The 12,567-nt window shown below is 33.6% G+C and overlaps 2 protein-coding genes across 4 annotated transcripts in view; one reads left to right on the top strand and one right to left on the bottom strand.

The window, feature by feature from the left end:
* LOC111632731 (P granule abnormality protein 1-like) overlaps positions 1–9,758 on the top strand; it is a 42,597-nt gene extending 32,839 nt beyond the window's left edge. The window contains exons 3-6 of one of the 2 annotated variants that reach the window (XM_023377240.1): positions 8,484–8,556; positions 8,628–8,750; positions 8,832–8,903; positions 8,975–9,758. In XM_023377240.1, coding sequence (XP_023233008.1) covers positions 8,484–8,556; positions 8,628–8,750; positions 8,832–8,903; positions 8,975–9,045 — 339 coding nt within the window. In that variant the 3' untranslated portion in view covers positions 9,046–9,758. Of the gene's footprint in view, positions 1–8,483; positions 8,557–8,627; positions 8,751–8,819; positions 8,904–8,974 lie in introns of both variants that reach the window. The other variant, XM_023377239.1, reaches the window with a different exon arrangement.
* A 1-nt stretch (position 9,759) lies between these two features.
* Positions 9,760–12,567, bottom strand: part of LOC111632730 (glutamine and serine-rich protein 1-like) — a 74,817-nt gene continuing 72,009 nt past the window's right edge. Inside the window, exons 5-10 of one of the 2 annotated variants that reach the window (XM_023377237.1) lie at positions 11,410–11,487; positions 11,208–11,338; positions 10,973–11,136; positions 10,672–10,881; positions 10,511–10,597; positions 9,760–10,439 (exon numbers count right to left, since the gene is read on the bottom strand). In XM_023377237.1, coding sequence (XP_023233005.1) covers positions 10,389–10,439; positions 10,511–10,597; positions 10,672–10,881; positions 10,973–11,136; positions 11,208–11,338; positions 11,410–11,487 — 721 coding nt within the window. In that variant the 3' untranslated portion in view covers positions 9,760–10,388. The remainder of the gene's footprint in view (positions 10,440–10,510; positions 10,598–10,671; positions 10,882–10,972; positions 11,137–11,207; positions 11,339–11,409; positions 11,488–12,567) is intronic. The other variant, XM_023377238.1, reaches the window with a different exon arrangement.

Below are 12,567 nucleotides of genomic sequence, written 5' to 3'. Positions count from 1 at the left end.
ATCATAGTCTGTATTTTCGCGACGTAAGTTAATTAATTTAACCAGTAATCTTCATATATTTAATAAACTCTACAAAAAATACTCTTTACATATTCAAAAAGTATTTAGTCATTATTTAAAATCGAAATAATGACATTAATTAACCAGCGGTCTGATGCGCTCGTATCGTTATCCACCGTACAATATTAAACAATGGCGTCATAAAGTATTACTATTTACGGAAAAGCCGATTAATATCGCTTTATATTCGAATAATTGAAATTCTATTTTCGCGCGAGAATAATTAGCTTTTTCTTAATTTCATTTCCCCATTTGTGTATGTACTGTTCTTATTTCTAATACGTGAGTGTTTCTCAGTAAGTTGTAAAGTTAATTCAAGCCTTTACTTTTTTATTCTTTTCGTCCTGTGGACACAGAAAGGACCGTTTTTCATAACCATCGTGAATTCGGCCAGCTTATATAGTAGACCCCCCTATAAACATGAGCCGTTCACAGCCCGGCACACATATTTGTAAAATCTAAGTGACTCGTACAACATGGAATTCATATAATACGAAATTATCAATAGTGTTATAGGGGGGTCTACTGTAATCTGCTCAATTTCGCTAACCAATAATAACAATGAGAACTGTGACTTAAGCAAGACCTGGTATATATTAATGTTTTAATCTTTCATCTTACTACTTGATATGTGGCAAAACAGAGTATTTGATTGCTCCTAGGCAAAGAAATTTTAAGTGCTCCTATACATATATATATATATATATATATATATATATATATTAGGTATGAGAAATTTTTATTTAATATATTATATATACAGTCAACCCCCCCAATAACACGGTAGATACGTTCCGGTTTTTATGAATTCATTTTCTATGAGTCCAGCCAATGACAGCCAGGCAAGTATGCAGTTTACAGACTATGGCTGTTTGAAAGGTTTCTTCCATAAAATTAATCGACTCTAGACTAATTCGACTCAACATTTCCAAAATACGTATAATTTTTTGGGAATACAGTCGATCCCCCTATAACACGGGTTCCTATAGTTCGGATTCCTATATGACGGCGAAAAAATTGCGACGGTATCCGTACAAACATGGTAAAAAAAAACTTTTATAATTTGGTAAAGCGTCATCGGGCAGCCGAACTACTTTCCGCCGTCCAGTGCCACGCTACGGAGAGTTTAGGCGAGTAAGTTGAATTTACTATCGTCTGTACAGTATGTAAATTAGGTACCATAAGTCTAATACAGCACTAATTTTATACATTTCTTGTGAAAGAAACATTTCTTATACATTATATTAATGATGTCTTTAAAGTTCAGCGAAGTTTTCGCAGAAAAATAACTTATCAGAAATCGCAGCCGCCGTTTGGTGCACTGCTCCGCGACAAAAACAAGCTTAAGCAATGGCGACGTCGAACTGTGCACACTCAGTAAGTAATCCTACAATTTTTTGTTTATAGCATAGTTTATACGGATTATTCCCAAAAAAATATACGTGTTTTGGAAATGTTGAGTCAAATTAGTCTAGGAATCGATTAATTTTATGGAAGAAAACCTTTCAAACAGCCGTAGTCCGTAAAGTGCATACGTGCCGGGCTGTGATTGGCAAGGACTTGTACAAAATGGATTTGTAAAGAACGGGACATATCTACCGTGTTATAGGCGGGTCAACTGTAATCCATATAAACTATGCTATAAACAAAAAATTGTAGGATTACTTGCCAAGTGTGCACTGTTTGACTACGCCATTGCTTAAGCTTGTTTTCGTCATGGAGATTGTCATCAAATGGCACTCACATGCTTCCTGATAAATGATCTTTTTTGCAAAAAATTCGCTGAACTTTGGAGACATCATTAAGATAAATATAATTTTTATGGACGTTAAATAATAAATGGTTTTTAGTAGGTCCACTGCTCGTTTAAACTCAACGGTTTGTACAATATCTGCTATTGGTCTAGATTTGATCAATCCTGTCATGACACAAGTCGGTGTTAACGTTTTACCGAATTATACGAGTTTTTTAGCATGTTTGTATGAATACTGTTGCAATTTTTTCGCCGTGATACAGGAATCCGAACTATAGGAACCCGTGTTATAGGGGGTCGACTGTATATTTATCCAATATGACGACTAAAGCGAAGTTGAAAAAAAACCACAAAACTACAATTAGGAAAATACAGTAGTGCTTTATACAGGAATATAGTATTACAATACATTATGAACTCCGTTTACAATAATTGTGAAGATAATAAATTGAAAAATTCGTTTAGTGTTGTTTGTTTTGAGCACTTAACAGTCTCGACTTTCTTTTCAATGATCATGAATGCCTTGAAAACATCATTTTTGCAATTGTCAATTGGTGGCAAGTAATGTCTAAGGATTCTTAATGCCTCTAGTGCATCAGTTTTGGTTGGTTTAAGGGTTAGCTCTTCTAGTGTTTCATTCTCTTCACCTCCAGATTAGTTATTCTTGTCCTGAATTTCTGTGACAATATCGACAACACTCACTGAGTAAAACACCTCCACACAATCATCCACTGTGTTGTAGTCAGTTTCATCAACAGAGCAGTTTCTCATAGATTGCGACAACATCACAGCAGTTCATCCAATTAAACGTTCTGTTCTTCACCCTTATCTTCATCTTGAACTGCCACTATAGAATGAAATCCTGCATGTTTAAAGCAGTTTGCAATGATTAAGCTTGTTACGTTTAAAGCAGTTTGCAATGATTAAGCTTGTTACGTTTTCCCACACAACCTTCACATTATGAATCGCATCTAACAGGGGAAATGTCAATCGATTTTCCACTTTCTACTTTGGGAGAATCTGGATAGATACCCATATAATTTGCACTCAATATCAATAAATATTAAGATAAATTTGTTTAAAATTTTTATTAAAGTTTTAAACCAAAAAAGGTTACAAATTTCAACATCAAGAAAAAACGGCTAACTAACCCTATTTTTACGGAGAAATGAGGATGTTTTGTTTCCTTCCTCCACCTCTTATCTTAAATTTTTCCAAATATACCTGTCTGAATGACACAACTAAGCATCCCGTCAGATGATGCGATTCTACAAATATTGATGGGGAAATATTCAGTAATAAAAAGGCCAAGTGTTGTACTTCTCGGAGAGTTCGGGACACTGCCATGCTTAGAAGAAGATAGTCCCTCTCCAACCCCAACAGGCCGTCCATAAAGTCATGCTCCCTACAGGAGAGAAACTCTACACTTTGACAGAGGTATTATTGGTTTCAATTGATTGTAAACTCTCTCTCTCATACTGATTATAGTCTTAGGTTAGACATATGTTTTATGTTTTGTTGTTTTATTATTTGTCCTTGTTATTTTGGTCTTCTGTGATTAAATTGTTGATTTTTATATTATATGACCTTCTTAGTCTAGTATTTATTGACTATGCACAACTGAACCCCACACAGAATTTTACCATTCGGATTCTGTTAGAATAAGCTATCCAGTGACAAAGTGAGCAGATCCTTTAGATCTGACAATTAGAGGGCTTGACCCTTGTCCGTATTCTCACATACTGCATGAATCAAATCCAAAATAAGCTTCCGATAATGACGTTTGAACAAATGAATAATACTCTGATCCAACAGTAGCAGTACAGCAGTGGCATCTGTGGTAGGGTAAACACATTAATCTCTTGTATCCTTCAACTTTTTCATGAGCAGGAAAATTATCAACAACGAATGCTACATTCCTTTTTTGCTGAACAAATTGGGAGTCGTATTTGTGAAGAATTTCCTCCCAAATTTTGGAAGTCATCCAGCTTTTTAAATTTGTCTTGTATATAATTGACACTCTTCACTCCCTTGAAACATTGAGAAGTCATGCCGTGGCGACCTTTAAATCTCTCTAACCATCCATCACTGGCGCTAAACTTGGTTTCTACTCCAAGTACCCCAGCTATTTCGATCGCCTTTTGTTTCAATATCGGTCCTGAAACAGGAAGATTTGATGAACGAATTTGATTTAGCCAATATGCCAGAGCATCTCTGACATCTTTGTACAGGTGACTTTCTCTGGTGTTTTTGAGAGAGCTGCGACGAAGAAGAAACTTTTTTGATTATTGACCCTCTACTGCTTTTTAAAACCTCACATCAACCCCCACCAAAAAGTTTGTTATAAGCAAAAAAAAGCTCTTTCTATTTTAATTTTACATTTTTTACATTTATTGTACATATGTTAATAATGATTTTTGTAACTGACAATCAATGAGACGGATAAACTTGATAATCCTTAGCAAGATTAGCAATATTCAGTTCAAAATTTGTAAGTTTTAGTCTTTTCATCGACCCCCCCCAATAATGTTATATCTACCCCTGGGGGGGTGATATTGACCACATTGGCAATCCCTGATATAAAGAGAGAAAATCCTTTCATTTTTCAATAAGAGTAGAAGAGAAGGTGGTATTATGGAACCCCAATTACATTTTAGTGAATTGTAAACAAGGTATCATAACTACACCCACATTTTTTGTGCGAAAAGTACTGGTAACTATTAAACCAGGGCTGTGGAGTCGGAGTCGTGGAGTTTTGATGTTTTAGCCAGAGTTGTCAAAAAATCTGCCGACTCCGACTCCTTTTTACTTCTCAACTTGTTATGTATATAAAATGGAAAAGTATTGGAATTGTGTCAAATTTGACCCTCCAGGTTTTTTTTTCTTTTCAAATCTACATGTTTGGAGACCTCCCGAACCCCTCAAAAAAGTCAATAAAAATTCAGAGGAAAAATTCGCATGCATGTATGTGTTGGCGTCTAATTTGTTTAACTTTTTTATTTTCTGTTCTGAGATATTAAACAATATCTCAGAATGGGTAAAGTTTAAGAAACAAAACGTAGCACTGTTGCTTGCGTATAAAGGGGCATTAATACTATTAAATTTTGGTTCTTAATTAAAGGTCGACAGAGTGAAGACATAAAAGGGGTCATGTGTCATCTCTCTTAATGAGTATTTTACTCGTTATTAGCGTTCAAAATAAAAAATAAAACTCATCTCTACCCTCAAAGTAAGCTTTTTTTGTCATTTTATAATAGTACAGTAAAACTCATTAAGATGTTCTCGCCTAAGATGTTAAAATGTATATGGGGACATGATTTAGTTCAACCACTTTGACGCTTAATAATTAACTCCTGTGTTAAACCATCTGACCCTGATTTCAACCACTCTGACCACAGAAATTATTAGGCTTCAAACAGGGTAAACAAAATTATGCCCCTCACACACAGTCTAACATCCACACATATAGAAAAAAAAACTCAAATCTTTTGCATATCTCGAAATTTCAAGTTGTCCTGAGTCCAAAAATGTAAAAATTTGGGAAGGATCATTTTTTGACCGAGCGCTACACTTTCCTTCTGTATAACAGCCGGAAAAGTAAAAATTATCGAATACATATTTATATATTACTTAGAGGAGTCTGTTAGCATTGGAATAAAAAGTTTCTACGTTCTATCTTTATTGAATCTTTTATTCTGAGGTCACGTGATGGCATCAGAATTTCCAGTCTCTTTCGGTAACAAGTCCTCCCTTGATCGGAGTCAGATGGTAAGGAAGAGTCAGAATCGGAGTTGGAGTCGGTAGATTTTTACACGACTCCACAACCCTGTATTAAACTAAATGTTCCTAATTGGATTTTTTGCTAGTGTAACTATAAGTATGGTTTTTTAAGGCTTTTGTACAAAAAGTCAGAAAGTAGGCTTAGAGAAAATCGGGTGGTAATATGGAACCTTACTGTATGTTTTCAAAACATGCTTTAATGTAGCCAAAAACAAATAGGAAAGTACAAAAAATGTTAAATAGTTACAAAATTATTTACTCCAATGTATTTTATCGCAAAAATGCTTTTATAATTAAAAAATATGACCTCCATCAACAATATATATTCCAGCAGCTCTTTTTCGATATTCTCAGGAAGAATTGACTTTCTACCTAGTGTCTTTTTCGCAAATTGCTCTGGACGAATGTCTGCTTGCAAAGAGAGAGTTTGGAGGAGTTGAGTTCCATATTACTATAAAAGCACCAATGGGGTCCGTATTTCACGCATCGCCATCTTGATTTAACTTATGTCTGTCAAGACCAAAATTTAAAAAACGTGAACATCACACAGATTAATATGTATAGGGACCTTGAATAAGTTCTCGCTGTTTTTTAACAGATGGCGTTACCAGAACCACGTGTGTTTATTTTTAGATGGTGATGCATCTGTAAGGAAGTACAATAAGCAACCTTGAAATTCAGTATATGTCATTTCACCGAAGTGTAAACAACTTATTTTTTNTTACCAGAACCACGTGTGTTTATTTTTAGATGGTGATGCATCTGTAAGGAAGTACAATAAGCAACCTTGAAATTCAGTATATGTCATTTCACCGAAGTGTAAACAACTTATTTTTTCATTGTGTTAAACATGTGTAGTTTCATGCCAAAAAAAAAAGAGTATTTGCGGGGAATTTTATTGCACTATTTTATTCAAAAAAATCTGCAGCTAAAGCACACAGAATTCTTGTTGAGACTTACGGCGACCACGCTCTGTCGGAAACAACATGCAGAGATTGGTTTAGACACTTCAAAAATAATGATTTTGATGTTGAAGATAAAGAATGATCTGGCGCAACAAAAAAGTTTGAAGACAAGGAATTAGAGGCATTACTTCATGAAGACTCATGTCAGACGCTAGCTGAACTTGCAGAATCATTAGGAGTTGATCACACAAGTTTCGAAATGTTTAAAAGGATTAGGAATGATTCAAAAGCAAGGACATTGGGTGCCGTACGAGTTGAAGCTGAGATACGTCAAATGGCGTCTTTTCACATGTGAACAGCTGCTTCAATGGCAGAAAAGGAAAGGTTTTCTGCATCGTATCGTGACAGGCGACGAAAAATGGATACACTATGATAACCCTAAGCGTAGAAAATTGTGGGGTAAGCCCAGCCATGCATCAACATCGTCAGCAAAGCCGAATATCCATGGTTTGAAGCTTTTGCTCTGCATTTGGTGGGACCAGCTAGGTGTAGTTTATTACAAGCTGCTCAAATCAAACAAAACCATCACGGGAGATCGCTATTGACTACAATTGATGCGTTTGAGCCAAGCATTGAAGGAAAAACAGCTGCTATATGAGCAGAAGATACGACAAAGTGATTTTGCAACATGATAATGCTCGGCCACATGTTGCACAACCGGTGAAAACGTACTTGGAAACACTTAAATGGGAAGTCCTACCCCACCCGCCATATTCACCAGACAACATCCCTTCCGATTATCACTTGTTCCGATCGATGACACATGGCCTGGCTGAGCAGCACTTCCATTCTTATGAAGATGCCAAAAATGGGTTGATTCTTGGATAGCCTCAAAAGACGTGTCGTTTTTCCGACATGGAATTCAAATGCTGCCAGAACAATGGGAGAAAGTAGTGGCTAGCGATGGACAATACTTTCAGTGACGTGTTTATTACAACTTTTTTTAAATAAAGTGTTCATTTTCACAAAAAACCAGCGAGAACTTATTCAAGGTCCTTATACCTCTTAAGTCTATGGAACAGAATACATGCACCAATGAACCTACGACTACACGATTTATATTTTAAAAATAATTAAATTCACTTAGCATTCAAAACTTGCGAATTTTGAAAAAAAAAAAAAAACAAATTTGCTGATTAAATACGGACAGCCGTTTAACTGAAGTAAAACAGGTTTTCCCCTTGCTATGGATGTCTGCCTAGTGCAGTTCAGCCACAATCCGCTACAGTTCGCCTTTATTATCAGTTCGAAATAGGGTAGTTCCATAATACCACCTTTTCCTCTACTTTTGGTTATGATCTCATAACTTTCAGATTTTTTTTGTCTTTGCAACAATTTAAATAGATAGCAAACATTTTAATAAATACGCTTATCGTTTCTAGAGTGGATAATCTAAGTGTTCTTCTTAGATAACATCAACTTTTTAGTTGTACTGTATATTGTCATTAAAGTTGTGGTAACCTGTTAGAAAAGAAAGATCTTTTCAAACTATAAAATTGAAGCATTCAATCAATATATTTAATGATTTATTTGTAGCAGTGCACAAAACTGCATATATATTTGTGTTTTATTACTGCATTATATTTTTGTGACAACAACTTAATAGAAATAATAAAAATAAAAAGCTCAAAATTAATTTTGCTTCTAAGTTTTATATATATAAATCTTTGTTATACTGGCACAGAACCTTTTAATAAACATATCATATATTTGGCCAGATATATGTATAAGACTGCTTGAGGAAATTTAAATTTTTGAAGTTTTGGAACCCAAGCTCAAACAGATTCCTTGAGCAGCAGGATTAGGCCACCTTAGCCATTGGGCCATCTATTTTTATTTTAGTGCAGATGCAAGAAGAGTATTGTAAATGTTAAATTCTTATTAACTATACATCTAAAAAATGCAATCATTATTTAATGTTACAGGAAGCTACTGGCAATGGAGAGAATAGGGTGGCAGATCAGGAACAAGAATCTGCAAATCAATCAGAATCCCAAAGTATGATTAATATTCTTAAGATGAATACAAAAATATTATTTCACAAATTCTAATACATATCATTCCAACAGCCAATTATACTTCCCATGCACAAAACAATCACCAGTCACGCAGTTTTAGTAATCGTGGATCAAGGGGTGGCAGAGGACGAAGTTTTAATTATCTGAGAGGTAGAAGCTATGGAAATGGAAGAGGTAAGCTTTTATTATTTATTTTGTTAGTGATGATGATTAAATTATAAATTACATCAATGTTGCATTAAGGTTATTATCAAGGTTCATATGGAGGACGAGACAGTTCTGGTAGCTCTTCTGGATACAACGGTTACCGAAGGCCTCCTCGTGGTGGTAAGATTTTGGTTTGTTTTCAAAACACCAAATTCTTATAATTATTAATTTTCAATTTTATTTTTATCTAGGAATACGTGGAGGAATGCGAGGCGGCAATAATAGAGGCGGCGGACGTGGTGGTTATAGACCTCAACAGTAATCTGTCCCATTTGATGTCCAAAAAGACAAAACTTCTCGGACTTGGCAGTGGCGGCAGATTTTGCAAGGCATGCATTATTTAAAAAGAAAAAAATGTATAGTTGAATTTTTTGTGAACTGTGGAAAACTGGAAATTTTGTGTTTTACCCAAATTTAATATCCATATTTACCAAAAAAAAAAAATGTAGCCTGGTAGATGTTCCGTTGATTGTAAGTTCTAACTTTTGGTGGGACCAGGCTTTTGGGATCAGTAGTCATGTCAACATTTAACTCTATGAACATTGCAATAACCATCCGGTAATCTTTAAAGCTTGTGAAAAGGAAGGCAAACACAAATAAATTAGCTCTTGTGAAATGACTTGAAGATTCCAGTTGTTCCAGTTCATTAACTTTTTACAAAAACAACTGTTTCTTCCCCCAATAGAAGTTTGAGCAGCTTGAAGTCAGATACCACTAAACTTTCTCCGATTCCTGCACAAAGAGTGGGTGTGTGTATGTGTGTTTCCTTACCAGAAAAAAGACGACAGCAATGCATTTACAATGTTCTTTTGTTTTCTAAAAGCAACCTCTATATAACGTTTGCTTTTTCCTTTCTTTTTATAAGTCACCATATTATTGATATTATCCAATGCTTTTTTATCAACTAAGTGTGGTTGTTAAAAATGACTGACTGACTGCAAGAAAAAAAAAATAAATTCTCAATGAAGCATTAAATATTGGTCTATTTATTATAAAATACATATCTGACAAAAAATCAAAGAATTAGAACTTTAACTACCTTTTAATATTACTTTGTACAATGACAGCCATTTTTGATACAACATTCAACACATGAAAGTGTGCACGAAATAAGATTTAGTTATAAATTTAAAGTCACAGTTTGGCACTTTACTACATCCAAACAATTAAAAACTGAAAATATAAGCTAACACATTTTCCGAACAAGAGTTTAGGTAGGTTAAAAATACGAGAAGAAATATAAGTGTGCGAGAATTTTTTTCCCTAATTTCTTGGAGAGGATTGACATATTGGCAGTGTGATCTTATGTAAAATATAATTATATACACATGATATAAAAAAAGCTGCAATAAAAATAATACAAAATAGGAATGTCGAGTTAATACACGATTTTTTTTTTTTTTTTTAAGAAATTCTAAAAACTAAACAAACAAACATTGCACATGTGAGGAGTTCAAATTTATTTAATAGTAGAGTAGACTATTTATTTTAAAAGAGAAGGGGAGTTGAACTAAATTGCACAATTTGCTGTTATACCACATTCATGTAGTGCACAATTTTAACCATGCACCATGGCTATCGTAAATTCCCAGCATGCGTTTGTTGTCACCTTGTCTTGTCACCCTTTGCCCACATATCTTTTATTTCTTGAAACATCTGCAATTTACAAAGTATTATTTTAAATACCTTTCATATTATTAAATATACAAAGACAATCTCTAATTTACCTGGTTTACCCATGCAGCATCTTGTAAGCATTCTTCTAAAAGCATGTGTGATTCCTTATTTTCCATACTATTTTTTACATCTTGAACCTTAAAGAAAAAGGTAAATATATATTTGTTTTTACAGATTCCTTCCTTACATTTAATACATAAAAGAAACATACCTTCTTTTTACACTTAAAATAAAAATTATATTTGTGATGATGCAGATGACTATATAAAACTGCTGCCTGAGCACATGGACCACAAACCAGTATCTTTTTGAGCGAAAGAGACTGTTCTTCGGATGAGAGTTCTTTTGACTCTAGTGATGACGGATCATAGGGCATGCCTCTATACTGTAAGGTGTGCTGACTTTTTACTTCATTGCAAACCTATCAGTAAAATATTTGTGTTCATGAAAAACTTCATTAAATTCATTAAATATTCATAAAATTTTGAGATGAGATGAATTTCAATACAGACCTGGCAGTTATCCTCACTTTCATTATTTGGTAAGATTTCAAGTCTTGGAAATGTTTCCACTGCAGTTTTTATTTCATCGGGAAATTTATTATTTTGAAATATTTTTTTCTTTCTCTCTTCAGACATGTCTTCAATTTCTTTCATGTGTGACAAAAAGTATTCATCTGCAAAAATATAGATTTGAATAAACTTTTTTATCATCACCATCATAAATATCAAAAGTTGAAAAACAAACCATTCTCTTTAGTGATTTCTGTGATGAAATTTGGATCTAGCACTTGGCTGATTAGTGTCTGAAGATAAACTTCAAAGTTTTCTTGCTGAGGATGTGCTGTTGAATCTTCTGATGTATCTTCATTTCCATTCCTTTAAAAGAAAGAAATGATCTTAAATTTAGAGAATTACAATTTTTACTATTCACATCAATTTTATTTTACCCTTGATCTGAATGATTATTTCCAGGATATGTACAGATCCATAATTGTTGATCTTGAGAGGACTGAGATGTCTTCTCTCTAAAATATTTAAGTATATTTTTGCTTATCTTAAACTCTTTTCATTAATTTATTGTATATTTAATTGATACAGTGAAAGTTTACTTATTGATATCTAATTCTGCATTATCTTAGATTAAGAAATAAGGAACCACAGACTATTCTTTTTAATTAGCCTTTACACATTAATAAATGCAACGAAGTCAGTTTCATTATAGATAGCCATTTTTATCTGAACTATTAGTTATAGTTATATCTTGTATTATAAATATTTGATCATGTTACTGTCTGTTTTAATGACTATGAGAACACAAATTATCTTGATAAAATCAATTTCCAATGCAGAAGGATGATTGTATATGACATCTCGACAGCTCTAAACATCCCAAGATCAACGATTAGTGATTTATGAGAGGATACAGAACAAGAAATGTAAAAGAAAATTGTAAGTCTTTTTAACCATTACTAAAGCTAAAAACTAATTGAGACCGTCAGAGAAATAATTTGGGAAAATTATCAGCACCATTAGTGTACAGACATCCATATTATTAGAAAGTACTCAACAAACCACAAAACATAACATAATCCCATGTGTGGGATGTTATGTACAGACATCTAATGTTTGCTACTATGTACTCTTATAAGGAGCATCTGTTCTTAGACACTTCACTTGCAATTTGGAGTGATGAGTCAATACAGTACTTGTGTTGGTGTCACAAATGATGAGAAACATTACTGACCAGACAGTGAAGTACAATATATAGCCTCTGCCTGATTTTTCTAATTAAATTAAGTATACTTCTAGCCCCAAATTGATGTTTCTAGTTTTACTTTTGAGTAAAATCATGAATATTTAAACATGTGATGGACAATTGATTTGTGTTAATTTGAGGATCTTTTTATTAACTTAAATAAATCCATTGCCTATAGTGCAATGGACTTATTTAAGGATGTAAAAAATTCAATTTACTAATATAATGAATAAACAACCTATAAACATTGTCATAAAATTTTCTGAAAATTCTGATTAACCACAACAATTATATTATCAATCAATATATCTATCTATCTATCTATATATATATATATTAACTACCTTTT

The sequence above is a fragment of the Centruroides sculpturatus genome, unplaced genomic scaffold, assembly GCF_000671375.1.
Source record: "Centruroides sculpturatus isolate CEXI.00-Female unplaced genomic scaffold, Cexi_2.0 scaffold239, whole genome shotgun sequence".
NCBI classification, from domain to species: domain Eukaryota; kingdom Metazoa; phylum Arthropoda; class Arachnida; order Scorpiones; family Buthidae; genus Centruroides; species Centruroides sculpturatus.
Note: the sequence above shows the minus strand (reverse complement) of the source record. Positions and strands in the feature narration are given on the sequence as shown.